Source organism: Cyprinodon tularosa, unplaced genomic scaffold (assembly GCF_016077235.1).
Source record: "Cyprinodon tularosa strain WSP-4 unplaced genomic scaffold, ASM1607723v1 ctg8, whole genome shotgun sequence".
NCBI classification, from domain to species: Eukaryota; Metazoa; Chordata; class Actinopteri; order Cyprinodontiformes; family Cyprinodontidae; genus Cyprinodon; species Cyprinodon tularosa.
The window spans coordinates 3,950,528-3,978,493 of record NW_024039562.1 but is presented as its reverse complement, the minus strand read 5'-3'; the positions used below and the strand labels follow the sequence as shown (position 1 = coordinate 3,978,493).

General features: G+C 39.7%; 1 protein-coding gene across 14 annotated transcripts; it reads right to left on the bottom strand.

Moving 5' to 3' along the window:
- Window positions 1-39: 39 nt before the first annotated feature.
- LOC119774037 (protein kinase C-binding protein 1-like) lies at window positions 40-27,829 on the bottom strand. 14 transcript variants are annotated; one of them, XM_038271313.1, is made up of 22 exons: window positions 27,669-27,829; window positions 27,336-27,571; window positions 22,603-22,734; window positions 22,419-22,489; window positions 20,251-20,414; window positions 15,401-15,622; window positions 12,797-12,910; window positions 11,927-12,019; window positions 11,713-11,800; window positions 11,561-11,616; window positions 11,401-11,478; window positions 11,191-11,306; window positions 10,636-11,111; window positions 10,408-10,536; window positions 8,059-8,214; window positions 7,256-7,765; window positions 5,548-5,979; window positions 5,297-5,466; window positions 5,089-5,169; window positions 2,957-3,035; window positions 2,630-2,869; window positions 40-1,156 (listed from the first exon to the last, which is right to left on the bottom strand). In XM_038271313.1, exons 3-22 carry the CDS (start codon window positions 22,653-22,655, stop codon window positions 978-980), a joined length of 3,507 nt encoding a protein of 1,168 aa, XP_038127241.1. In that variant the 5' UTR covers window positions 22,656-22,734; window positions 27,336-27,571; window positions 27,669-27,829; the 3' UTR covers window positions 40-977. The 14 variants fall into 14 exon arrangements, with proteins under 14 accessions (XP_038127241.1, XP_038127245.1, XP_038127248.1 ...); XM_038271317.1 differs by having other exon boundaries at window positions 5,297-5,442; XM_038271320.1 differs by having other exon boundaries at window positions 15,401-15,544.
- Between the last annotated feature and the right edge of the window lie 137 nt (window positions 27,830-27,966).

Here is a 27,966-nt window from a genome sequence, read left to right as displayed (position 1 = left end):
ATTACATCTGTACGGATCAATAAAATAACTTCAGCAACATTTTCTTCACAAGTCCATTTATTCTATTTACAATATGTAGACAGTAACAAGACAAAGCTCAACACAAACATGCTCACAGGAAATATATGGCCAAAAAGAGATTTATATTTAGGTCTACTCAGTTGGACACTTTTTTGAGGGGATTTACATCTGCTTTGGGTACCTTGCTACACAAAGACTTCACTAAGAGCTGACATTCGTGTGAAGAAGTTTCATTTCAAATAACTCTTCTTAAACACATAGAAATGTGATTGCAATAAACAATACTATAAAAAAAACATGTAACACTATAAATATCGTTCAGGTATCTTCATACAAAAACTGTACACTTTAAATTTTGTCTTTTTAATAAATCTTTTTCTTTTTTATTGTAAATGTGTAGCTATACATCACAGAACTACAATACAAAACTGGTATGAAACCAAAACGCCACGACTGACATGGACTGAAATGTATCATTGAAACCTGCACTACCCAACATGGAGCAAGTGTGTCCGAAACCGCAGAAAGAAACCTCTCAGTCAAAATAGTTGGGATGGCACCATATTTGTGTATCAGTGTTGAAGGCTGTTTCAAATGTTTTGTCTCACAATATGGAGAACAATCAACAAAAAATAAAGAACAGCAGCAAAGTCCTGTAGAGCAGCATTGAAAAAAAGGAAAGTAGGATCTATCCTTTGGGATAATACAGTTGGAGTAATAACACAAAACTGCCGAATTAAAACATTTTACATCTCGAGACAGACTACTTTCACATGATTAACTGACTGAAACACAGATGTGGAAACTGAGAAAGAACAGTCCAGTGAGCAGATATACACATGGGAATGGAAAAAGAAAAAAAAAAAAAAGTGATTTGTCATAAAGGTGCAGGGCATGAAGCACCAACTTTGAGGCCACCTGCCTCACATTCACTCAACTCGGGTGTCTGTAGTGTATCAGGTCACAGTGACGCCAGAACTGTCCTTGCTTTTGTCGGCATATGTGGGAGAGTTGCTTTTGTCTGATATGGAGGCCGTGGCTGGGGGACCGGACTGCACAGCAGGAGAGTGGCCTGATGGTTTGACCGTCGCCTCTGAGCTGGGCTCCGCCTCTGGCTCCTGCTGAGATGCTGTGGCTGGAAAAGAACAAAACAAAATGAGAGAGGGCAGACTTAACATCTCATTTTGACTGTTATCAGCTCATACCAATACACACACACACACACACAATACTTTGTGGTTATAAAATGACAAAATGGGGAAATTCCAAAAACTTGGAATGGTATTTTAATGAGAAAACTGTTGCTCAAGTATTTTTCCCTTAGATACATTCCAGAGCTATCAGCTGCTTTCAAGAGTCACCTAATTAATGTGAATAAACAGCATTACAGCAGGTTGGGGATGAAAAGTGTCTAGAAGCATGACTGAGTTCTAAACTAACATCCCATGTTTTGAACATCTTATGTAGCTTGACAGCAAGTCCTTTATCCTAAAACAGGTAAAGCAGAGTAACTGCAATTGCTCAGAACTTCCAGCAGACTGACTGGTTAGGCAAAGAATTAGCCTAGTAAACTAGCCCCACCCGCCAGCGGCCAAAATCATTTTTGCCTGCGAGTGGGACTAGCCTCTAACAATGCCCCAGGCCCTGGAACTGGCTGGCCAATCACAACGCAGAGATGTGTTTAGAATTTCTGGATGCAAAGCCGGCGGGGTTTTGAGGACGTGACAACAAAGCTGCGCGACACTGGAGAAAGCACAACAGGGAAGATGGCAACAGCTATTGAACAGTTCTCGTATGGCTCAGCTTTGGAATCAGGTTTGGAAGGATTAGACTTGGGGTTTTCGTTGAAACGTGAGCAGGAAGAGGCTCTACACTCATTCATTTTTAATAAGAACATATTTGCCGTTTTACCGACAGGCTGTTTGTTTACACTCCCCCACCAGCTTTCTGTCCAATAGGCACAGACGAGTTGTTCTCATCAACAACATTCTGATGTGTCATTCATTGGGGCCAGACTTAATTACACATTTAATCTCACATTTAGTCTGGTTTATCAGCCTAGCCAAGAATAGAAACAGAGGATTTAAGAGGCTCATGGCAACTTTGAAGAACCTCAAGAAAACCACAGCTGAGGTGGGATAACCGCTGCTATGCACTCCATAAATCTGCTCTTTATTGAAAATTGGCAATGAGAAAACTATAAAACCTGTTTGCCCAGTTTCCTTCACTGATTGTGGTGAACTACAAACACATAGGAAAATGTGTTCTGGTATTATCAAACCAACCAATAGCAAACACCATACCTGTGAAAAATGATGGTGGACGCACCATGTTATGAGAAGAAGTTTCATCAGCACATGAAATACAATGAGGTTTTTGGTTGTAGGTTTGTAATGTGACAAAGGTTAAAAGAAAAGAATAAGGAATTACACAGTCAAAATCTCTGAGAATAAGACTACCGTCAATATGAACATTTTGGGTTCTACAATGAAGCATTCGATTTCTCTAAATCAGTTAAGAGTTTAAAAGCTGCAGCAGCAACAGGCTTTATAATTAAGTTTTAGTTTGAAAATCCAAACCAAATCCAAAACAGAGAAAACATTTTTACCCGACTGTGTGCAGGACTTCATGTGCTCAGGCCAGTGTGCTTGCTGGCAGGGGTAATCACAGTAGCTGGTATTCCAGCAGCAGTAGAAGATGGCCTCCTTCCTGCAGTTGGCGCACCACTGTTTCTTTTTGGTCTCATCCACTGCCTGCTGCTTTTCCAGCTCCATCTGCTTTTTCACCTCAGCCACAAAACGTTCCCTTTCCTGCTCCAGACTCTGCCTCATCTCTGCCATCGTCAGCTCTGCGGTCAGTGCACAAATACACCTTAAACCATGCTTGATACAACAGATGGATAGAAGTTATAGTCACACAGTAGTTGGACACCAACCCAGATTGTGCTTCATCTCTGATAACTCCTGCTGATGAAGCCACTGGAGTTTTTCAATCTCTATCCTCAGCCGTCGAATCTGAAGCAGGAAAAAATAAAAAAAAAAAATCAGAAATCAGTTATGGTTGAATGAAAATACGACCTGATTACACAAGTAGGACTAAAAAAAATTCTGGTTTTGAGCAATCAAAGTGCATAGTTAAGACATTTTTTTTTAGCAAAAATACATTAAAGTAATTTTACCGATTACCTTCTCTTGTAAATTGAACTGAATAAACCTAAATGTATCCCTTTATATCGTATACAATCCCAGGCTTTAACTCAGATTTATTTGGACTTTGTAATTATGACAACTTATAATGGATTTTTACAACAAAATAACCTGATTTAAACTGAAGTTAGGCTTTGACTAGAAAAATTCACAAACCAGGGCTTTATTCTATCAGCTATACCATCTGGCATGTTTCATCTGTTGATTCTGATTCTGTAAAGCTTTGGTTGTCCAGGCGAAGAAAAAAAAAAAAAAATTACATTTAAAATTCAATAGGAATTCATATACATATGAATTATTATATAATATTTGACTCACTGAAAAATGTTGTTGTTTGTGGGGTGAATAGAAAACGATCTATAATTAACACTCCTTAATCTTGCCTCATGTATAAAACATGTCTGAGCACAAGAAAACATGCCGCGCAATGGTTAATGCAAAAAATTTGGATGTATAAAACCAACCTTACACGAAGGCATCTGGAAATCTACACAAACTTTTCAATTGCTGTTAAATAAAATGTGGCTCTACTCGGTCGTTAGCCAAAAACTCAAGTCTTTGCATGAGTTTAAGCTATTATAGTTCAAACTTCAGCAATAAAACAACAGTCACATTTATCCTCATAAAACACATGTAAAAAGGATGGAAACATTCTCATTTGGATGTGAACTGTGGATATTCTCCTAGCAATGCACAAAGGCCGGGGAGCAGGAAATCCACATCCACTTTCATTTTTAAAGGGATGCTTTCATTCTAACAAAAAAAAAAAAAAAAACTTGACAACTCAGCAAATTAGTTCAAAAAAGTCAGATGTGATTATTATTTTGGTGGATAAATATTGAATTATATAATAAGACATGGGACACAAATAGGGGAATATTTATGATGATGAACTAGGTCTTCATAAAAATGTCACAGTGGCCTTGGGTCTCCTTTACATGTATTACTATAATAATAATTCTAACTATTCCTAATATTACTGTGTTGGAAACAGACGCCCAATAGGTTCTAGGAATGAGGGCTGACATCCTGGTGTTTTTATCATCTTGTCCTGACTTCTTTTAAACAAATAGTGAAGCTTCCTTCTCTTTTTTTATGTGTTGACGGTGGTCCTAACAGTCTTTATGATTTGTTAGAAATTGCAGCAATGGGCATTAATAATTGAGCTCAAGTCAGCGGCAAATATATGAAATATTAAATTGTGGGCGGCACTGGGCATGTAAGAAATTCAACCAGCTGTGTTTGATTTTTCACCAGATTGGTATTATTCAAGGTAATATGTGCGGTAACAAGTTCATGGTTTTATACGTACATCAGACTTTTTTTTTTTTTTTTTAACCACGCCACAAGTTTTGAGAAACTTTTGGTACTATATGCAGTAATAACTCTAGCAAAGAAGGGCTTTTTTATTTTCCCTCCATATGGGAAAAAATAATTCACAGAAGGACCAACTTCTACAATGGTAATGTCAGGAAGCCGCCTTATAAGGAAACAACCTCATAACAGTTTAACGTATCAAGTACAGGGAAAAAACTGCTGCTTTAATTACTGAGGTTTTCTCTTGTTTCCACTACATTAGCAAACACTAAATGCTCCTGCAGGGCAAACTGACTTTTCCAGGGAAGCAAACTCCAATTTATCAGGCGCACTAACAGCAGTGCAGGTTTGTTAATGTAACCTTATTATCAAAACAGTTTAACAGCAGAGAGGTCAAAGAACGAAGAGGAATACCCGCAGTAAAGAGCTACACCAAGGGCTAGCACGTACTCTAGAAGGTGCTACAACACTCAACACCTCAGAACAGCCCATTTGCTCCCAAAAAGACCATTAAAGATGCTCCAATCTGAATGGGAGGGATTACCTCTGCAATTGTGTTTCCTGATGTACTTTTAGAAAGATCGTTGTAGATTTCCGTCATTGTCCCCTTTATTGTGTCCATAATCTGGAAAGTGGAAAAACATAGAAAAAAAAAATAAACATTTCAATTACTTTTGCAGTTCTGATAGTGTTGCCTTTTGTTTTCAATGTTGCATAATGTACATGTATGACTGACAGGAATGCGGACTTACTTTGTTTGTGTATTTGGCTATATCTGCTGCTACGTCTGCGGAGACTGTGGGGATCGGCAAGTCTGCTGACACCAAAGACGAGGCAGCAGAAGTGACCTGTCCCGCTGTCGAGGAGGATGCACTCTGAGCGGGTTCTTTTTGTTGCACTGCAGATGACAAAGATGCAGAATCTTAAAGGGAAATCAAACATCTTAACATTTCCATTTCAGTTTTTGTTACATATTAACCTAGTGTCCGTTTTTTGCATTTACCTTTGGCTGCTTGTCTGGTCTGATAACGAGTGCTGGAGGAGTTCTGCTGTGACTGCTGCTGGCTGCGAGTCTGACCCTGACCCTGACTCTGACCCTGCGTCTGGACAGCTGACTGCTCTTCGTGCTGCTGTCTCTGAACCTTTTGCATGTGCCATTTCTGCGAAGACGTCTGAAACTTATTGGGACTCCAAACAACTGCCCGTTGCACAGCCTGAGCCGTCTCTTTAGGCAGTAGCGGCCGCTGTTTTTTTACAGATGAGGGTGCTGTGGATGTGGAGGAGCCAGAAGGAGCACTGGTTGTTGTAGATACACTAGTTTGATCTGCTGCTGCACTGGAAACAAGGCTAAGTGCTGCAGTGATAGAAGGCTGCAAGGAGTCTTTCAGGTTGGAGACAGCTTCTCGTGTCGGTGTCCCTGATGCAGCAGATTTACCTAAAGAAAAAGCACAAAACAAAAAAAGGGGGGAAAATTATTAGCTTAGGAGTTCCACATATTCTGGATTCATTCATTTAAATTTTTTAAGCAAAGAAAATATAAAGAGGTATTAAAACTGAACTGAACAGAATATATTGCACACATAAAAAAAAGATGGGAAAATATTTAGAAAAGAAAAACAACTCCTTTATCCCTGCTTAAAGTTTGAAGTCCAACTGTTGAACTAAGATGTATCTTGTGCAAATCACTTTAGAGTTTTAGAGAGCATTCTTCTAATAATGCAATTTTATAATTACGACTATAAAGACACTTTCCAGAGACTTCTTGCAGATTTTCTTCAAGTTTCATCAAGCAATCTTCGATACACTCCTTCAGATCCGTATTTCAATTCATTTAAGACAGTTACTGTCAACAGGTTCATGCCAACAATTAAAATCCTGGTTTTAAGCCAAGCTTCATTAAAACTAAACGTAAGTATTTTCAAGGAGCTGACGGTAACAATGAAATGAAAACATTTGGGTTTTAGTTGCTTGAACATCCATGGGGACAGATTCAGAAGCAAGGTCGTCTTCTTTTTGGCAGGTTTGCAAACACTGAATGTTTGAAGAAATGTTACCAGTCCTTGATGACTTAGTGTATTATGATTACACCTAAATACTGCAGCAAATTACAACAACAAAAAATAGAATCATATAAAACATATGAAAGAAGCAATAAATAATGAGCATGCACATTTTGGAGATAATAAAAATCCAGAACTATTCAACCCTTTGATAGTAAAATTAAGATTATCTCATTAAGAGAAAACCTGAGGGAGCAAAATAGAAAACAGAGCTGTAGCCAATAAGTTTGTACTAAAAACTGAATGCTTGCAAAATTCCTAAAAGGAAAAAAAAAAAAAAAAAAAGAACGGAAAAAATATTGGTGTTCTTTAAATCTAAAATTCTTCTAATCTTGAGAAACCTAAAGCCGTTTTAATACATTTTCAGGCTGTTAAATCCCTGCTTCTAGTGCAGCAGGTCAAAAATAACAGAAGGATAGAAGTCTGGGGAAATAAAACAGACCAACTGTCATTTTATGCAAATGTTGTCAGAATGTCATTGTATTCTACCACAGGTGTTCGTACCAACATTTTCCCAATCAAGGCATTGCAAAATAAATGAATAAAAAAAAAACACAGGAAGCTGCGCAGCAGAGCAGATATGACCAGCACTTCATGTGAGGTTGATATTCTAAACAGAGTAAAACCATGAAGTGAACTCCAAAGCCTCACCTTCCACTTTGGCAGCATTGGGCTCCTTGACAGGTTTTGCAGCTGAAGAGCTCGTGTCTCTTCTAGACCTCTTTGAGTCCCGTCCTCCATGTTCGTCCCCCAGATCAATGACGAGCTCTCTCTCAGAATCAGAGTCCTGTTCAGCTGATGCAGCAGCTGCTGTTTTGCCCTCCTCTGTCGCTTTAGGCTTCTCATTGACTGGTTGGGGCTGAGGTGTCCTGGGTTTGTCCTGTAGGCCCCTTTCTGGGCCATTGCCAGTCTTTTCCTTGAGTGAAGCCTCTGCGGCTGCAGCTTTGTCCCCCGTCACTGTAACTCCCTCCTTCCCTTCTCCCTCAGTGCTCGCCTTTGACCTTTTTCTTTCTGCCTTATCCTTTTCATCCTGAGCAGAATTCTTTGACCGATGCTCTTCATCGCTGAGGTATTCGCTGTCGCTGGAGTCGGATTTCTCAGAGTCCTCAGAGTCACTGTGGTCCACGTCTTTATACACATCTTCAGAAATCTCATTAATGCCTGTAGAAGAATTAGAATTTATGTTTTTGGTTAAAAAAATGTATTGAGAAACATTAAAAATACCATTTATAGTAATCTGAACCAGATTTTTGGTGGTATTGTGTTGAAATAGTTATTTTAGGAGAGCAGAAAAAGCAACAATACAGGCTATTCCAAACTGCTGGCCAAAACGTATCAAGATTTTCTACAGTGGTACATCAGTATTTTGGAAAAATAACATATTTTTTATTTTATTTTGTTGTTTCCAAATCCATGTTTCAACCTGTTATAACATATACCAACTCTGTAATTACCAAGCTGTGCCTTGCAGCTTTCAATGGTCTTGTCCAGGCTCCTGAGGGGCCTCTTTGGAGTGGTGACAGTAGCCGGGGCTGCTTGCTGCTGCTGCTGCTGCTGTTGCTGCACCGTCTCGCTCAGCTCTTTCAGGTCCATTTCAGCCTTCACTCGATCTGGTTTAAACACAAATTAGAGAACAACCGTTCACCTTCCAAGTGCACTTTTACCACTTCAGCTAGGCGCATTTAGTCATTACCGGTCGCAAAGGATTTTAAAAGACTGACACAAAGGAGCAGAATTGTGGCATAGAAAGAAAGGGATACAAGTTTATAAGATTATGATTTTGAGTAAAGTCATTTCAAGGTAGTAACAGAAAAACAAACATTAAAGCCAACACTTTCCCCAGACAGAGAAAATAAAAACCACACAATCAGTCGGGTTGTGAGGGAAGTTTGGTCCGATTGCTTTTGCAGTTATGGAGGGTGAGTGAATATAGTACATAAACCAGAGGGTGAAAATCCTCATAATCCTGTTTTTATAACAAACGATCAGGCTGTGTGTAATAATTTGCATCTGGTGCGGCACATTTCCTCACATGTTTGTAATTAATCAAGCAAAGCAATAATTAACAAGCTAAACATAAACAAAAACTAATCATAACAAATCGTTACCTTTTGTTATTGTTCTTTATCTTCGTACAACTGAACAGCCAGTAGTTCCTGTTGATTATTGTGCTCAGCTGTTCCTAGCAGACCTCTTTATCTTTACATTTTTTAAGACTCAGTTTTGGGATCATAATCAACTGTGTTCCAGTCCTTAAATATTTTGGGCTAACCATTCCCCACCAACAGCATTTAGCCTTTTATTGGGAGTCATTAACAAAATCCCCATGTCTGCTATTCCTTTTTATGCAAAACCCCTTGCAAAGTCAAACGAGAGAAAGATGCAGATGGTCCGCATGAGAGATTTTTCTTTTGGGATAAATTGCGATTGCTGATTGGTCAGTTGCTGACGAGCTTCCAGTATTGGTCGATATTGGATAGTCTAAAGTGGTCTTAACCATTTCATTATGACCCCCCAGTGTCACACTATACTTAGCTCCATATTTAATGAATAGCATTCCCATAGAATAATACTTCCACCACTGTGGATGGTTAAGAGAATTAGGAAAGAAGATGTTTTGGTTCAATGTTACAAAGACATCAATTGTAAAAATCTTAACAAGTACTTAGGTTCCCAACAAGCTGATTTTTGCATGTAGGTTTTACGGAAAGTATTATTTCTTGACAAATGCTGGCAGGAATTAACCGCATGCTGTGTTTCATTCCACACAGTATTTTCTGTCATTGTTTTTGTACAAAATGACAAGACACATAGGCAAAAAGGAAACTCATTTTGGTCCTGTTTCCAGAGCACCTTCTCATACAGGAGTGGACTCCCCTGCACGGTACATGGCAAACTGCTTACAAGACCTTTCATGGTCTCATATTCCTTCTCCAGACTCTACAGTAGAGGCTACCTGAGCAACCAGAGCAAACCAATAGCAGTCCTGTAAATAGCGATTTTAACCTGAGCTGTGGAGCTTTTCTGATTCATGTTCCTTCTGAACCAGTCGGTTTAGCTCGATAAAGTTGTCTTTGGTAGAGTTTATGGTTCAGTTTTCAGATTAGCAGCGCTCTGTCAGACGTTTAAAGCCTGGGATATTGAATTCTAACCCATCTCTGTTTTATTCTTCTCCACAACTTCATTCCAAACCGTTGGTCTTCATGATGTCGTTTGTTCACTACTGTTATCTAACATCTGTAGCTTAAAGGTATAGTGGAGGATTTTCTTTTTCCAGGTGGATCATTTAAATAAGTGGTCCTCCTAATTAATCTTTCTGGTGATGTTTCTGCAAGGCCGTCCAACGCGCTCGTCTCCAGTTCACCATCTTTTTCTGCGCATGTGCACTTTCAGACGTATATGTGTGGTTGAGCTACAGTTTCAGCCAGTTATTAAAGCTCACCTTTCTCAACAGGGTTCTTTGAAAATGGCTGAGGGTCGTAAGAGAAAAAGTGTCTACGAAGTGTATGAGAAGAAAGAGTGGAGAGAGCAGGCCTTTTAAAAAAATTATTGAAAATCCTCCACAATACCTTCAAGGAAAGAGCCGTTTTAATACAGCGAATTAGATACAGGCTCACTAATGTTAGGGGGATTGGAGAACAAAGGACTGAGTAGAAATTTCGAGTACTTTAGATTTTTCATTCCATTGGTTATGCATCACTTTGGACTATTATTAAAATCCCAATCAAATACATTAAGGGTCTGTTGTTGTACCATACTCACAAATACTAGTATGTTTTTTTTTATACATTAGTGTTACTGACCAAGGTTGAGGTTGAGAATGCCTCCGGTCCCTGCTGTTCTCTCCTGCTTGGGAACCAGTGCAGAGTTTATGGGTTTTGGACTGCTGCTTACACTGGCAGCTGGACCAGCCTTCCCCGACACAGGAGAAGCTGTAATCGGATTTCAAAAAGAAATGTTTTTGCAAAACATCTCAAGGTAGCAACTTGATCATGACTGCCAGAGAAGAAAAAACTTGAGATGCAATATACCGGTGCAGTCCATGGATTCCTCTCCAGTGCTGTAGTGTAGGGCAGGGTTTCTGCTTGCCTTTTCCGCTTCTTGCTCCCCGTCAGACCCTGTGTGAACAGAGGAGTTGGTGCTCATCGGAGACCGAGGCATTTCTGTCATTGAGGCCCGTCGACTCATCCCGCTGGGGGTGGAACTCTTGCTGAGGATCATCTTGGGAGAAGAAGTCATATCGAAGTTAAAGCGGAGCTTATCTGGCTTCTCCGTTTTCACCGCCCCAGCATTTGGGTTATTGGGGTCCACGAGCATCTGGAGCTGGTTGTTGGGTGCATAGGGAGTGCGGAAGGGTGCGTAGTTAAAGACGCCAAATTTCTTGCGGATATTTTCCACATAGACCTCCATCTCTTGCATGGCACTGTTGAAAATGCTCTTTGTTTTCTTCACAGAGAAAGGGATCTCTTTGGACATTAAGTAGCAGTTGTTGATGGGAACCCAGGCACTACATAGATGAAGGAAAGAAGCTTAATGTATTACCAACTTTAAGAAAAGAGGAATTTTACTCCTTAAGTTCATCTTACCGATCATGTTGCCCAAAGAACCGTGCGTCTACTTGCCCGTCCTTTTCCCGAAGTGCTTTTGCTGGCCAAAAAGGAAAACCTTTCAGCTTAGCCCAAACCAGAGGGTGAGGCTGACTCTATTAAAAACAAGAGAAAATAAAAATAACTCATCAATTGTATAAAGTTTATAAATTCTTTATATTTGGTATTCAAAATAAGCTATAAACTTACACATGGCTCACAAAACCAGTTATCCCTTTTTTGGCATGAAGACAGGTAGCACTCAGGACACACCTCAATCTCATTCATCTGGGGAAAAAAACAACATTAATGATTCACTAATAAGACATCATAAAAGAAAAAAAAAGATGACTTTAGCCAAAACCTTTACCTCATGTTCACAGATCTTGACAATGACTTTCGCAGTCGTCGTTAGTTTATGATTAACTGGAACAAAGAAGAGACCATTAGTTCTTTTTCTCTGGGAATTACCAAACATATAAACATTTCTATATATTATTTATATCTGACAAAGTGGCCTACCTCCATTATAGATGATGCAGTTGTGTAAGATCCACTTCATATCAGCAAGAAAAGCCTCAGTGCAGCCATACATTTTCTTTTTGACATTCTATATAAAAAGTAGAAAAGCATATACATTTAATTTATGAACATGCATCATTTCTTTGTTCCTTCCATGCATGTTACTTTAATTCCTTCTTATTTAGTATTGTGATAAGTTTAGAAATCCCTGTACCTTTTCTATAGTGCTTAGATCCATGGGGTGGAAGATGTACTCTGCATAATCTGGGTGCTGTTCCAGGGAAACGGGCTTCTGAAAAGGCTCCGTCTATGCATTAAAGACAAGCATTGAAAAAGAAACAGTCAAATCTAGAACTTTGAATTGAATTAGCTCTTGCAACTACTGTTAAGCATTTGTCATCATTTAATGTTGGCCACAATGAAAACATGTTTAATAAGCTTTTTTTGGCAATTGCAGAAACTGACACTGGAAATGTATCTGCATGTTTTTGCCACTTCCTGGTGGCAAAAAATAGAAAATCTCATCCCTGCTGTTTTCAGCATAATAACTGCTGCTCTGATTTTATGCCGTAATGAAACACAGGATGTTAAGTTGATAGAATGTTTTCTCACAGCCACTCCTGACTTAAAAGGAGAAAAAGATGGAAAATGAATATTTTGTCATATCCCTTTTCTAGAAAGTCTAAGAAAAAATCAAATCTGCATCATATCAAGTGATGGTTTATTCATTAGAAAATTATAGCACAAGTGCAGAACAGTAGACTGTCCACATGTCTGTATACTTCTGAATAAAAGCAACCACAAAAGGTAAAAAGAAAACAGGTTTTAGACACTGACCAGCATACAAAAGCTGTGTGTAAATGTAAAAAGTATACTTGCTATTTGACTATACTATAACAAAACTTTGGGTGTTTCTAAATCTTCCAGTGAGATCATGCTACTGTATAAAAATAAACAAATAGGGCTTTAAATATGCACAACTTTACCAAGAACACTAGTAAACAGACTGATCCATTTCTGTAGGAATTTACAGTATTAGTTTGAAAGGATTTGATAGACATAAAGAGTAAAGCAGCACTCTTACCCCAGGCTGTTTGATTTTTTGGAGTGCAAATTTCAGCAAGTAGGAGAGCTGGTCTATTGTTAGCATTGTCATTGCTTTGCTCTGGGTTTCAATGCACTCAGCAACTGTTATTTTCTGAAAGAAGATTAAAAAAAATTATAATTACAAGAATTATTGTATCATGACAAAAAGAAAAGCAACATTTTCAAAGTCTGCGTTTACAGGCCACCTGAGCTAAATAAAAATAAAGATGGATTTGTTTTACATGTAAATCAAGCAGCTTTTTCCTCACAGCTTTAAGTCTGGAAAGTCTGTTAATAGCATTGAAACAGGCACAAACTGAGCCACAAATAAAGTTTTAAAAAACTGAGCTCGACTAGGAGCAAGTAGTTTTTTAATAAAAAAATAAATTTTAATCTGGAATCAAATTAATAGAACATTCAAAAACTAGAGATCATACCGTTTTTTTTTTAACACTTAACATTAAAAGGAACTCATTAGGGAAAGGCACAGATTGATGCATTATCCGTGGATTTGTCATTTTAGGTTTCATTTTACAGGAACCTTAGTCTCATGCCAAAACCCTTCTAAAGCAAATGATCCAAAAGAAAAAGTCTAGAATCATTTTTATTGAAATCAAGCAGCCTTTTTCAGATATTTGCATGTAGAAGATATTACACCTAGCTTTTAGCAGTATATTCGATGCTGAAGCCCTGCTTAGTTTTCCCTCCACATAGAGCTGCATCTCCATCAATTGGAATAAAATCTCATACCGATTCAACGGCAAAAAATAAAAACTCAAACTGTTACACACAGCAATATATTTTAGGTAATGATGATTATGGCTTAGAGGGAATAAAAACCCACTTATTCACTTCATCATGAGAACATTTTACAAAATTATATTTTTATGGGTTTTTTTGTTTGTTTTAAGACACATGAAGGCTTTTAATCACCAAACTGCTCACAACCCTCTTCAGGCTGTGGGATTCCCTGCTGCTTACCGGAGAGTATTTGTACGGAGCTAAATCAGTGACAGCTTGCATTGACATCGAATGTGAGATTTGGCCTAGTGGTTAGAGCATCATCATTTGAATTCAGAAGCTCTGAGTTCAAGCCCCACTCCCACGGACTGACACTCTGGCTCCCTGAGCAAGACCCTTAACCCCCCCACACTGCTCCCCAGGAGCCGCACAATGGCAGCCCACTGCTCCCCAAGGGGATGGGTTAAATGCAGAGGGTGAACTTCATTGCTCTGTACTTGTGACAGTCTAATGACAAAGGAAATTAAAACAAACACTGTAAAATCAAACACTGAAAATTCAAAATTGGTGAGGATACCATCATCTTCAGGTGCAGCATTTTTTCAAGGAGGGATGATTTTAGTTTCACTGCAGAGGCCCTGCAGCTGCCATGTCACTACAATCTAGCACTGTGGTGTCAGGGCTAAAATGAAGGCTCCTTCAGGGTCCTTTACCAATTTGGTTCTATTGTTAAAGTGAGCTCCTGTTTTTCCTTAAAATAAGTAAAGATCGTCTCTTAGCTTAGTTTGAAACCAAGCTTACTGGATTACTCATTTTAAACAGCCAGAAGATGAAACCAACAAAATTAACAACCTGACTTTGTGGTTTAGCAGTGGCAGAACCATCCATTAGTTTACCGCAGGTAGATGTCAAGGAGTAGCGGGAAGGAAAAAAAAAAAAAAGGACCCTGAGGTGCCTTCAGTTTAGCTCCAACCCCTAATTCAAAAACAGTGCTAGCTGTCACTGTCACTACCCGAACCGGCTCATTTGCCCATGTGCAAACAGATATTCATCCAGCTCACCATAATGTAGTCATGGTACTAAAAATACTCATTTATATCCTTAAATCAATAAAGAATGCTAATACAAATCTTAAAAACATTTTTATGACTTTTCTGAGATAATTTGATGCTTTTCCATTTTCTCTGTTAAACTGCTTGTCTGACATCATCGGACATGCTCAGAGTAGTCCGGCAAATTATGATAAAACAATCATTGTTTTCAGTTATTTCTTTCATTAGATTACGTACAATATACCATAAGGTTGACTCCCAAGGAAAAAATAAAACTCAAAATGACTAGATGTATTTATAGATCCAAAGGTGAAAAAGTTTACGCCCGGAAGAATCGTAAGATTCAGTTTCCAGTGCTGATCGGGCACAGACAAGTGATAAAACAGTTTGAACTTTAATTGCCAAATCTCAAATTCGATGTCAACGCAAGCGGTCACTGATTTAGTTCCATCATTTAGCGGTCTTAATCATGATTCGGTTGGCTATGGACATTAGCTCTAGGCTATAACCAACAAAATGAAAAAATGACTTTTTAAAAAAACAACGGTTTGTATAAATAATTCATAAAATACGCCAATTTCAGTTTATTTAATTAGATTAAAAAAATAACTTTTTTAGGATCATTCGAGATGAATGCAATTCTGTATTTTCAAGCAGATGCCCCTTTTCTCTGGTTAGAGGACAATATGTCCTGTTGTCTGCATGTTAAAGCATCATTACACCGATTCACACGTTTTCATTGGGACACGCCATTCTGTCATCTAAGCCATGCTACGGCCACACACAAACACACGTCTTCAGAGCGATACCTCACACTCTGGACAGAACCAGTCGCCCTCGGGCTCGGCTGGTAGTTTGAGGCACTTGGCGTGGTACACCCTGGGGCAGAGCTCACAGCAGAGCACCTGACCCTCGCGGTGGCACAGCCAGCAGTAGAAGTCATTCCTCCCGTCCTGCGGTACAACATCAACAGGGTCTGTGGTGAGTGCTGGCTGCTTCATATAGTAAAAGGGACCATGTCTTAGCTCTGACTGAAATGCAGGCAAGAGAAACAGGGGGCAGGTTTCAAAAAACACGCAGGAACACAAAAAAGTAATAAAAAAGGTGCAATGCAACAAAACAAGGTAGTACTAAGGTGAGGCAGGTAGGGTAAGCAGCACACGGGGCAATAAAAGCAATAAAACCTACACTATGGTGCTTTCTACAAACAGGTAGCTTCTACTAAGATATGCTCTAAATGTAAGCAAAAGGCTGATTTAAAAAAACTGTTTCATACCAATGCTTCTTTTTTGCAAGATATTGTTTCATAGCTGAAATAATTTGTAACTTACAAAACAGTTGTGTTTGTGCTCATGGTGAAGAGTCAAAGCATTAACTACAGGTGCTGGTCATAAAATTAGAATATCATGAAAAAGTAGATTGATTTCAGTAATTCCATTTAAAAAGTGAAACTTGTATATTATATTCATACATTACATACAAACTCATATATTTCAGATGTTTATTTTGTTTAATTTTGATGATTACAAATGACAACAAATGAAAATCTCAAATTCATCATATCAGAAAATTAGAATATTGTGAAAAGGTTCAAAATTGATGGCCCCTGGTGCCACACTCTAATCAGCTAATTAACTCAAACCACCTGCAAAAGCCTTTAAATGGTCTTTCAGTCTAGTTCTATAGGCTACACAATCATGGGGAAGACTGCTGACTTGACAGTTGTCCAAAAGACGACCATCGACACCTTGCACAAGGAGGGCAAGACACAAAAGGTCATCGCTAAAGAGGCTGGCTGTTCACAGAGCTCAGTGTCCAAGCACATTAATAGAGAGGCGAAGGGAAGGAAAAGATGTGGTCGAAAAAAGTGTACAAGCAAGAGAGATAACCGCACCCTGGAGAGGATTGTGAAACAAAACCCATTCAAAAATGTGGGGGAGATTCACAAAGAGTGGACTGCAGCTGGAGTGAGTGCTTCAAGAACCACCACACACAGACGTATGAAAGACATGGGTTTCTGCTGTCGCATTCCTTGTGTCAAGCCACTCTTGAACCACAGACAGCGTCAGAAGCGTCTTGCCTGGGCTAAAGAGAAACAGGACTGGACTGCTGGTGAGTGGTCCAAAGTCATGTTCTCTGATGAAAGTAAATTTTGCATTTCCTTTGGAAATCAAGGTCCCAGAGTCTGGAGGAAAAGAAGAGAGGCACTTCATCCACGTTGCTTGAAGTCCAGTGTAAAGTTTCCACAGTCAGTGATGGTTTGGGGTGCCATGTCATCTGCTGGTGTTGGTCCATTGTGTTTTCTGAGGTCCAGGGTCAACGCAGCCACATACCAGGAAGTTTTAGAGCACTTCATGCTTCCTGCAGCTGACCAACTTTTTGGAGATGCAGATTTCATTTTCCAACAGGACTTGGCACCTGCACACAGTGCCAAAGCTACCAGTACCTGGTTGAAGGACCATGGTATCCCTGTTCTTAATTGGCCAGCAAACTCTCCTGACCTTAACCCCATAGAAAATCTATGGGGTATTGTGAAGAAGAAGATGCAATACACCAGACCCAACAATTCAGAAGAGCTAAAAGCCACTATTAGAGCAACCTGGGCTATCATAACACCTGAGCAGTGCCACAGACTGATCGACTCCATGCCACGCCGCATTGCTGCAGTAATACAGGCCAAAGGAGGCCCAACTAAATACTGAGTGCTGTACATGCTCATACTTTTCATGTTCATACTTTTCAGTTGGCCAACATTTCTATAAATCCTTTGTTTTTATTGGTCTTCAGTAATATTCTAATTTTCTGATATGATGAATTTGAGATTTTCATTTGTTGTCATTTGTAATCATCAAAATTAAACAAAATAAACATCTGAAATATATGAGTTTGTATGTAATGTATGAATATAATATACAAGTTTCACTTTTTAAATGGAATTACTGAAATCAATCTACTTTTTCATGATATTCTAATTTTATGACCAGCACCTGTATACTGCCAGAAGCATTCCTGCATACATCCTAATTATTGATTGCTGGTGTTCTAGTTACTTTCAAATCTAAAGTAAAGTATCCCGGAGTCCGTTTCAAAAAGCAGGTTTAACAAACTCAGATTCAGATCCACAACTCTAAATTAATCGTGCCTAAGGTCAGGAACTCTGAGTTTTCAGTTTCACAACGGCTGCAATGAATTAGTTCAATCAACTCCAAGTAGGTCCATGCGTGTGCCTCTATGGCAGGCCATTTTTACATTTATTAAAAGCCCTCTGCTCTCTGTTGTTCCATTTGTAGATCACTAGAATAAGATTCTTCCTGATCTAAATCACACTCCTAAACTGAACTAGAATAATATTTTATAAATTACAATTTTGCAACATAAACTGAATTTCAGAAAAAAAAACAAAAAAGTTTTATATAGCTAGAAATGTTTACACATTTTAAGTGGTCGCTCTGACATTTATCTGCTTGACTGAATATGTATTTATGATATCTAAACTATGTTGTGAAGAGAGAGCTGAGCCAAAAAGCGAAGCTCTCGATTTACCGGTCGATCTACGTTCCTACCCTCATCTATGGTCATAAGCTTTGGGTCATGATAGAAAGAAAGAGATCCCGGATACAAGTGGCTCAAATTAGTTTTCTCAGTAGTGTGTCTGGGCTCTCCCTTAGAGGTGGGGTGAGGAGCTCAGTCATCCAGGAGGACTCAGAGTAGAGCTGCTGCTCCTCCACATCGAGAGGAGCCAGTTGAGTTCCAGGCACGTCGCACCGGGCTGAGGCCCAGGGGGGAGGCCCAAGACACGCTGGAGGGACTATGTTTCGCGGCTGGCCTGGGAGCGCCTTGGGATTCCCCAGGAGGAGCTGGCCTAAGTGGCTGGGGAGAGGGACGTCTGGGCCTCCCTACTGAAGCTGCTACCCCCGTGACCCGACCCCAGATAAGCGGAAGAAGATGGATGAATGGATGGAAATACGTTTCTTCAAAGTGAAAATAATACAAATGAAAACCAGTAACAATTGGAATATGTAGATCTAGAATAAATTCTAGACATCCACAATTTTTTATAGTAGATTAAAAGAGTGTCGTTTTATTTGAAATTGTCGTTCTGACAAGAAAAACTAAATGTTTTTTTTTTCCAGATATCAAGAATACCTGCTCAGCAATACTAATATATATGAAATTGGCTTGCCATAGTCTGTTAAGACCACGATAACATTTCGGGTTTATTTCTTGAATGGATCGATTCATCCATTGAGGAGAAATCATCTGGCAGCGGGTGACGATAAAGTCTAAAAGCTCTCTAATAGATGGAACCTGTTCATTATCTCATGGGGTTCAGTTTGATTCGGTCTTCTTTCACAAAGTAAATACTGAGTGGCTGTTTGCAGCAGCTTCGGATGTTATCCCAATAAATGGTCATTGTTATCGGCCATCAGTCCCATAGATGGCTTCAGATTGTGCCAGTAGGCTATTATCAAAATGAATCCTAATCCTAATGCAATTCCTTTTCCCTCCTGCTAAATTAATCTCTTTATGTATTATCTTAAAATAATTTCAGTAGTTCTTCATGCAACTACTGTGAAAATAATGAAGTGATCCGCATGTCGCTACTATTAAACAAACAAAAAAAAAAAATCTCATATCCCGTCAGCCCAGTTGTGGATTCCTCTCCCTTTAATTATCAGTGAAGAAAAAGCTGATCATTCTTTAATAAGATCCTCTTCAAACTAACATGCAACGTTTGTTAAAAAAAAAAGAAAAACACCAACAACAACAGTGTTTCTAAGGACCTAGTAAATGATTTTTTATTGTATGCAGAAAACTACAACCGGACTCTCCTGATTAAATCAGGAAATAAAACAGCCTGATTGTCTGTAAGGAGAGCGGAGACAGAGGACACCGAGTTTACTGAAGAAAACCTGCTCCTGAGCAGGTTAGCTATGTGGAGAATATTACTACAGTGACTGAAAAAGACGTTGAATAAACTATTTGTGAACCGGAAAAACTCAGAGTTTCCTATATTTCAGCTTAAACTCAAAGTTCAGTAAACCTGCTTCGTAAAACAAACCCCAGCATGTTAGCATGGGGACTGTTGCACAAACATTTAGGTTCTACCATGACTATACAGAAAACAAAGCAAGGCTCATAATGATATGAACAAGTGAGTTCTGATCACAACCTTACAGACTACGGCTGGGATAAACTAGAGGAGACTGAGCTGGGCAAACCTTACTAGATTCTGATCTTCTAGCAGAAGAATTCAACAATGTGTTTGAAGGCAAACAAATGCTTTTGGCAGTACAGTATAGTCAATAATGTGATGTCGTGAAAATACTAAATATAATCATGAATCTAAAATAAGATACAGGTATGTACTTATGACAAGAGAGGAATGCAATCAGGAGTGTCTGCAACATGTGTTTGAGTTTAACAGCATTTATGTCATTCAGTTTTCTCTCTGATTGCTCATATAGTCAGTTTGGGTAACCGGGTGCTTCTATACAGGTGATCTATATGACTCATTTCTGTGTGCATTAACATAGCTATTAGTAACTATTAGTTTTTGAATGTTTCACAAACCTATCAGTTAACAACGCTGACTCATACAGTTACCTCCAAAATTGGGCATAAGCAGCCCATCAGGCTATACATCCAGGAGCCTCACCTGGTCTTTGGTGTTACAGTTCACGGCCCCTGGCTTTTTCTTTTTCTTAAGGGGGCTGGGGGAGGTGTCTGAGGGAGAGTGTCCATTAGAAGAATGGGTGGGACTTGAAACCTTTCGCTTCTGTGGTGCTGCGGATCGTTCTGCTGAACCCGGGGCATCAGGGGCTGTGATGAAAAGGCTTGTGTCAATCAAATTCAATCGCTTGTGATATAGAGGTGGTTAAGTTACACCTGAAAAAAGTCAAATACAAACTAATGAAATTCCATAAAAGTTTTAAAAAAACAATCCACTGGACTTAGTTTCAGAGATTTGAAGACATGTTACCAAGCAATACAAGGCCTTGTCTATATAAAGACTCAAACTCATTGCAGATCCTTCCTGGAGGGGAAGCGAAACGTCTTCAAATCTTGGAAACCAAGTCCAGTGGATTGTTTTTTAAACTTTTACGGAATGACTATGACCTGGATGACTGAGAATCTTCATTAGCAAACTAATGAAATCAGCCCCTTCACATCACCCTCGCCACATAAGAAGAAGAAGGGCCCTGTCACACCTTGCAGATTTAGCCAGCGTATGCCTGACGTCCAGAAATTTCCTTAAACGCTGGCATACGCTGAACTTTCTATGTTTTTTTTTTCAATTTTAGCATATTTACAATGGGTCTAGAGCGCATGTCGAACGATAGCCTAACGCATAACGATTGCATAACGCACCGCAGCATAATGCCCATGAAATGATGCATAAGCCAGTGTCCTGATGGGGGGCAGCAATGCGCCCGGAGGCACCCGGCCTGCATAAAAAGAAGTCTTTGATCGCTGTATTAACCTAGCTGCTGTTTACTGCCCGCCAAAAACAAAAGAATAAAAAGGAAAAAGAAACAAAGAAGGTTTGCCGTCGTAGCAGATTCAGCGTCATGTCTGCTAGGACCTTTGTTGGTCGTGGGTGTGAACACAAGGATCAGTTCTGCATACGTTACACAAAAGTTACTCATAGGTTTTGGATAAGCTAAACACCATGACTTATAAGTAACTTACGCTTAACGTATGTCAACGATCAAATGAATTACCTGTAACTTACAGTATGGCCCATGTATCAGCATATGTCAGGAAATTTTGAGCATGCTTAAAATTTCTTGACGTACTCGCAGTATGTTGACGTGTGCCAGCGTGCTCATGACTTATATAAAACGTACCCATAACTTATCCAATGTATACCAGCGTTTTAGCCAGATTTTTCGTACGTCAGACACACGCTTTCTAAATCTTCAAGGTGTGAGAGGGGCTTTAATCCCTTCCTTGTCAAATGATGAATTAACTGAGATGAAGAGAAACTGTTTAATACAGCTGGTATGACATCCAGTAAGCTAACAGCTCAATGTCTCACTAAAGAAATTCAAGAAACAGCCACTAACATCAGTTAAAGGGTTGTAACCCCAGCTGATAAGAAAGAGAACTCCATCAAACACCCACTTGATGAAGAAAACATAAAACCATCCAATGAGTTTCTGATGCAGGCCTAAGACAGGCTAGTTAGGTTTAAATAACACAAAAATGTAATTTTTCTACTAAATTAAGAATTATCTGCAGAGAGAAGCAGTATAAAATTCTTCCAATAATAATAAAAAGAAAAAATATATATAACTGACATTTATAATAAGTATTTGGCAGCAGTTTCAGTGTTTAGAGAGCAGTTAACGTTCCTCTAAAGTGACATTAATTGAAATCTGCATCTTGTATTTACTTGGCTTACATTTCCTGACAATTCGTCTGAACATCCATCACATTTAGGCAGTTACAGAAAAAGGATTTCACAACCCTTTATATGCTAAACATTAGAGCCGAGAGGTGATTTTCATTTGAAATCTATCCTTTCACTTTGCTTACTTTACCATCATGATCATATTTCAGCACCATAAAGCCATTAACATACTTCCAAGAGCTATGAGACTAATTCTAACTAGCTTTTTCAATCTAGTAGATACATTTCAGACATAAAAACAAATGGGTAACAGGCTCCATCTAAAGTAAGTGAAATCTGTTCCGATTCCTTGATGAAAAAGAGGAAGAAAAAGGAATACATTAGAATGCATTAACCTCTCAATCCCAATAAAATAATCAAGCGTTCTCTGACACTCATGTTCGACTTCTGATAGGACATTGGAGACTTACCTTTCGATCGCAGAGAAGCGTCCATCCCCTCTACCACATCCGGCTCTTTCTTTATCTCCTCCTCAGCCAGACTGCACAGCAACGAACAGGAGCGCACAGGAACACAGGAAGAGGAGCAAACACAGAGTCAGAAACGGTGTTCAGAAACCACATCAGCGTTATCTGTAAACAAGTAGAACACCACCTAAGGCACTGGGTCCCTGAGGACCTGTCAACAGGGACTCCACCGGTTTCCATTGCTGTTTTTAAAAGCTCATTTGACTTGAACACGTCTTTGACTTTCAATCCGACGTTCAAACACGTTCCAGAATTTCAGCTGCATTCAAGACAGAAAATGTTCCTTATACTCCAGCAAAGAGACCAGTAACAATCACCATGGCAACACTCATCTTCACCAAGCAAGCAAAAAAAAAAAGGAAAAGGATGTTAACAACAACACACATGACTATTTAGCCAACGTTTCCATGCTCGTCAGCAGAGATGTAATAGTTTGCGATGCCTTTCTGACGAATGTTGAACAGACCTAAGGTAACGAGGGAGCAGTCCCATGCCTCTAAAGAGGGATGCCTCTCAGGGTGATTAATGGTGCATGTTTCTGCTAGCTTCCCGGCTACTTCAGTAACAACAGCGTTCCCTCTAAGGATCTGGGCCTTTTACTTGGAGACCACTGAGTTCATCAAAATATTACTACCAGGAACCCAGTAAAGATGTACAAACTAATGAGATTAAATTCCATAAATACTGCTACACCAACATTAACCTCTTCCTCTTTTGGTACGGATCAGAAAAAAAAAACAAAAAACATCTTGAATCGTACACTGGAAAAAAAAATCTAGAATAAGTAAAAAAACTTCTCAAATTAAGTGCATTTGCCCTTAATATGAGTAGGTAAATGAGATGTTTGCCAATGAAATGAGGATTTTTACTCTTAAAATAAGATATTTAGATAAAATGCACTCGAAATAAGACAATGCAATTGCGATTTTCTTATTTTAAAGGTAAATTGTCTTGCTTCACTGGCAAAATTTCTCTTTTATCCCCTGAATTCATGAACTAATGCACTTTAAGAAATAATGACTTATCTAGATTTCGATTTTTTTTCCAGTGTAATCACTCAAACTTCTTAAGCTTAACAGAAATAATCCAGAACTTGCTCCCCGTCTCTGCTCCTACGGCTTCTGGTTTCCTGTGTGGTTAACAAAAAGGAGAATCTGGCAATAAATGAGGGGCTTTGGCCTTCTTTTGTCCAAACAACACAGGGCCTCACTCCAAGGTTGTCCCCTTTATTGAAAAGAGTAGAGGAGGAAACCCTCCGGTGAACCCCTGACAGGTCACACACGTGATCCGTTTCTACCGTTGGCTGCTGCAACTCTGGTTTCCAGCTAAATGATATGGTTTCAACCTCCATGGCCGCCGTACGGTTTGATTTTCTCTTTGAAAACTAAAACAATGATCCTTACGCCTGCATAATTCATCTCTACAGAGACACTCCAAAGTTAACTGAAGTGTAGTCAAATAATGGAGACAATGCAAACCCAAAAACCTGAATGTGAAAAAGAGGAGCCAAAAATTAGACTAGATAAAACCACTTAAACCCAAACAGAAAAGCAGTTAGCTGGCAGAGCTATGGTTGCACCAATTAATCATTTGTGGTTCTTCAACTCAAAGACCAAACCAAAATAAGAATCAATTAAAACAGGAGAGACTTTCTGAATGTAGAAAAGCTTTTTTAACTTCTTAGGAAGCAATTAGAGACATTTTTAATCAAACCGAAAGAACAAAACATGGTCAGAACAGAATTTCTTAAGATATGACACATGGGGATTTTGTTTTAGCTTGCCAGCTTTCTCACCACACACACACACACACACACACACCCCTTCAGGGCCTTCCTGTTCCGGACTAAGAACAAACGAGGGCCAAATAAAAAAATAAGAGGCATTAGCTGAGTCTCAACCACAACCCTGGGAAGGAGAAAATGTTCGCCATTCTTCAGCAAAGCTGCACAACAACAACCTCATTTTCAAAACAGCGTTAAAAGAAATGCTGCAGCCACCAAAAGGACAAGATGAGCTGGAATAACAAGTGTCCAAAGGGATTTTTGTTTTTCCAGATCCATCAAGCAGGAAGACTTAGGCAAATAAATCCCCAGCAGAGAGTCAGATATATTCCATATAGATCAGAGAGAAAAAAACAAACAAAAAACCCACATTTCCCTTCTGAAAGCTCTGTAGTACCTGATGGACAAAAAGGAATAACACTGAGTCACTGCCTTCAGATTCCCATCCTGTGAGAGACGAGCAGGGTTCTCTCGTCACAGAAAATGGAGGCCACAGCTTGCTACCCTCCCTCCCCCCCACACACACACACACATACACTCTCCCCATCCCCCACTCTAAGGCTGAGACTCGGGCACATCCACACAGGAGGACCGGCGAGACATCTGTGGAGATTTCCGTCCAACATTTCTGGATAGAGAAAGACGGTCCTGTGAGGACAAACCTTCATGAAACCACGGTGAGGAGAAACAGGAAAATCCTGCATTACGAGCAGAACCAGACTGGACCCCCCCCCCCCCCACCCCCCCCACCCCTTCTTCCTGTATGTCTTCGATCTTCGTCCTTCTCTCCTCTGTGAGCACCACTGTCACAGAATAATCAGATGTGGTTTTGACGAACCCATTTCTCTGTGTGTCATAAAATGTAGTGTGTTATATTCACAAACATAAAAAAAGGCCATTTTCAGATTTGGAAATAATCCACCGTGTGTTAATTGATAATGGGTCCACCAAATAAACATGAAAAACACATTTAAAACCATTCAGAGACCATTTTACTATTACAACGCGACTAACACGTCTCACAAATATAAAAGAGGTGAACTCTTCCAGCTTAAAGCCACTTTATAACCTAAAAACCCAACATTTCATACAATTATGATTTTTACCTGCATTAAAAATGGCCGTTACATCAAAACCAGTAAGCATACTCAATCCTATTATTAATAGGAAATCCTGAAGGACGGACAGATATTGGAGCTGGATTTTTATATAAGGCTGTACAGGGTGAATCAAAGATGGCTGTGGAATTTTCCAGAAGGCCCTTGCTCTCCCTGCCATGCTCCCTCCGATTGTCAATCTTTAACCTCAGCTCTTGCTGCTATTGGCTGGAGGGCCAACAGGCTGGGACGCCATTGGTCGACCGCGCTGTGCCATAAAGATCAGTGTGCAGGCTCCCCTCTTCCTCTTTAAAAGGCTTTTTTTTTTTTTTTTTGCTGCAATGCAGAGATTTTTCTTCCTGCATTAGACGGTTTATCTTTACCTATCAGTTTAGTTTATTCTCCATCTTCATCAAGACATTCTAAAACCCAGAAAGAAAGGATTGTTTTAATAATATTTGTGGAAGATTAGTTTGTTTTGTATATACCGTGCTCTGCTGTTTAACATCTGTCGCCTTGTTGCCTCAGGAGGCCCAGATCGGTTCCTCACACCTCTGCCTGTTATCTCACCATCAAATGCATATAGTATATAATAATAAACCTGTTAAAAAGTTAACACTTTGGTTTTACACAGTGAATTAGTTGCAGCCTGAAAGTAAACCCTGACTGTAACGTTACTATTTTCAGGTTTTATGTAGATCAAAAATGTCTCTCATCAGCCCACGATAGAAAGAGATCTTCCTTTGTTTTCCCCACGCAACTGAGATTTCTATGGCGGTGCTACGTGACGTAACAACATTCTGCTCATGTTCCGATACCTCCAGCATGACACATCTGCTACCATTTTCTGCATCCTTGCATATATTTGTAGATCTAATCGAATTTAAAAAGGTTATGTAATGTTGACGTTTAATTATAAAGTAAGCCTGTCTTACCTTTGTGCGGCAAAGACAAACCTTCCTGTTCATTTCTGTTTAACGTGTTCAAAAACAACCAACAAAAAAAAAAGCAAATCAGCAAGAGGAGAACAAGAAAAGGAACTCAGCATCAGATCACAACATAAATCCTTTTCGGATGTTATACTATCACATGATAAAAAGATCTTCTTATAACTTATGTTGTGTCTTTGTCCTGCTGACTGATCTGTTAAAAGGAGGGTAAAGTTCTTTCAACATGAGCTGAAGACAAAATGGCCACTGTATCTGTGGGTGTGTGTGTGTCAGAGTAGAGGAAGCAGTTGCACAGTGTAGTCAGGGGCGGAAACCTCAAGGCCCATGACTCCAATAAGTTTTGTCTTGTGTTTTTTAGCCCCAAAGATTAGACTGAGGGGGGGAGAGGGTTCAAAAAGGGTCTGAAGCTGTAGACATTTTTTTAAAGACACTCCTATGTCAAAAAACAGGAAAGTCATGTAGGTTTCATTTTCAGGATATTTCAGACGTATGCTCTGAGCTACCTTTAATACTCCCAAGCCTGTATTGTTGCTGTTTGCTGTTCCTCCTTTGGCATGGCATAAGATAAGAGAGCACATAGCAGGCATACTTACAAAGGGTTAATATAACCCCCCTTGTTTCTCTACCAGGCTACAACTCAAAACTGCAGCAGCAAGGAGATGAGGGTGCAACTTTTAGATCAAGCTCTCTCTTGCCTTATAAACAAGAAAAAGAAAAAGGATTTGCAATGTTGTGCTCTGCCTGCTGTATGGTAGTCTGGGGCACTCATGTGACCCTGAGACACAGAGAGAGAGCAAGGGTGAGAATCATTACCCAACCCCCCAAACCCTAAAAAAACTCTGTGGAAGGCGCAGAGGCCTGCCGAGGCCTTCAATCCAGCCCAGCTCCTCCTCCTCTTCCTGCTGCTGCACACCAAGCTGACTTTAAAAAGGTGTGCACATTCATCATGAGAAACCCACAAGTTAGCACAACGACAAGAAAGGAAGCCATGTTGTTATCAGAAGGCTGAGATAAAAAAGACAGAGCTTACCTCTCTGGATGCATGGCTGCCTGACACAATGTTATGTCAACACTTATAAAACATGGAGGACACTCTCAGCCCTCAGCCGGGGAAGGCTCCGCTCTTCAGGCAAGGCGATCAGGCCCCGGCAATGTTAGCCAGATCCTGACTGGTCCCCTCCCTCGTAGGCTCGATACAAGGGCGCGTCTGATTGGCCGAAATGTTTCCTGAGTAATTATCTTTGTTCAGTGCTGGCAGGGGCAGCTCTGTGTGAGTCAGAGACAGGGGAAGAAAATGAGCACAGTTCTAGGTCTAAATCCACACAAATATATGATTAAGACAAGTATTTCTGGACATACAAACCCTTTCTAAGAGTGTGCTGAAGCTTCAAAGAGGAAAATCTGGTGGCAGGTCTCGCAGTGGAAGGTTACACGAGGGAAACTGTCAGCCTGTGGAGTGTGTGGAGCAGGACACCATGGCTTCCCAGAGCAAGCCTCCATTTTTTATGTGGAGAGGGCCTTTGTTTAAACTCCTCCCTCCCACTCGGCTTCCTCCAGACTCAGAGGAGAGAAAAGGAAGCCACGGCTCTGCACCTATTCAGAATGTAAACCAGGAGATTTCAGCACTTTATAAAAAAAAGTCAGACAAACTCACATAACAT

Coding starts and splice junctions, on each gene's coding strand:
- LOC119774037 (XM_038271313.1), bottom strand. CDS start 22,655: ATGGAAACCGGTGGAGTCCCTGTTGACAGGTCCTCAGGGACCCAGTGC. Junction 12,020..12,796: donor AAAAAATCAAACAGCCTGGG/GTAAGAGTGCTG, acceptor TTTAATGCATAG/ACGGAGCCTTTTCAGAAGCC. Junction 2,870..2,956: donor AGAGATGAAGCACAATCTGG/GTTGGTGTCCAA, acceptor CACTGACCGCAG/AGCTGACGATGGCAGAGATG.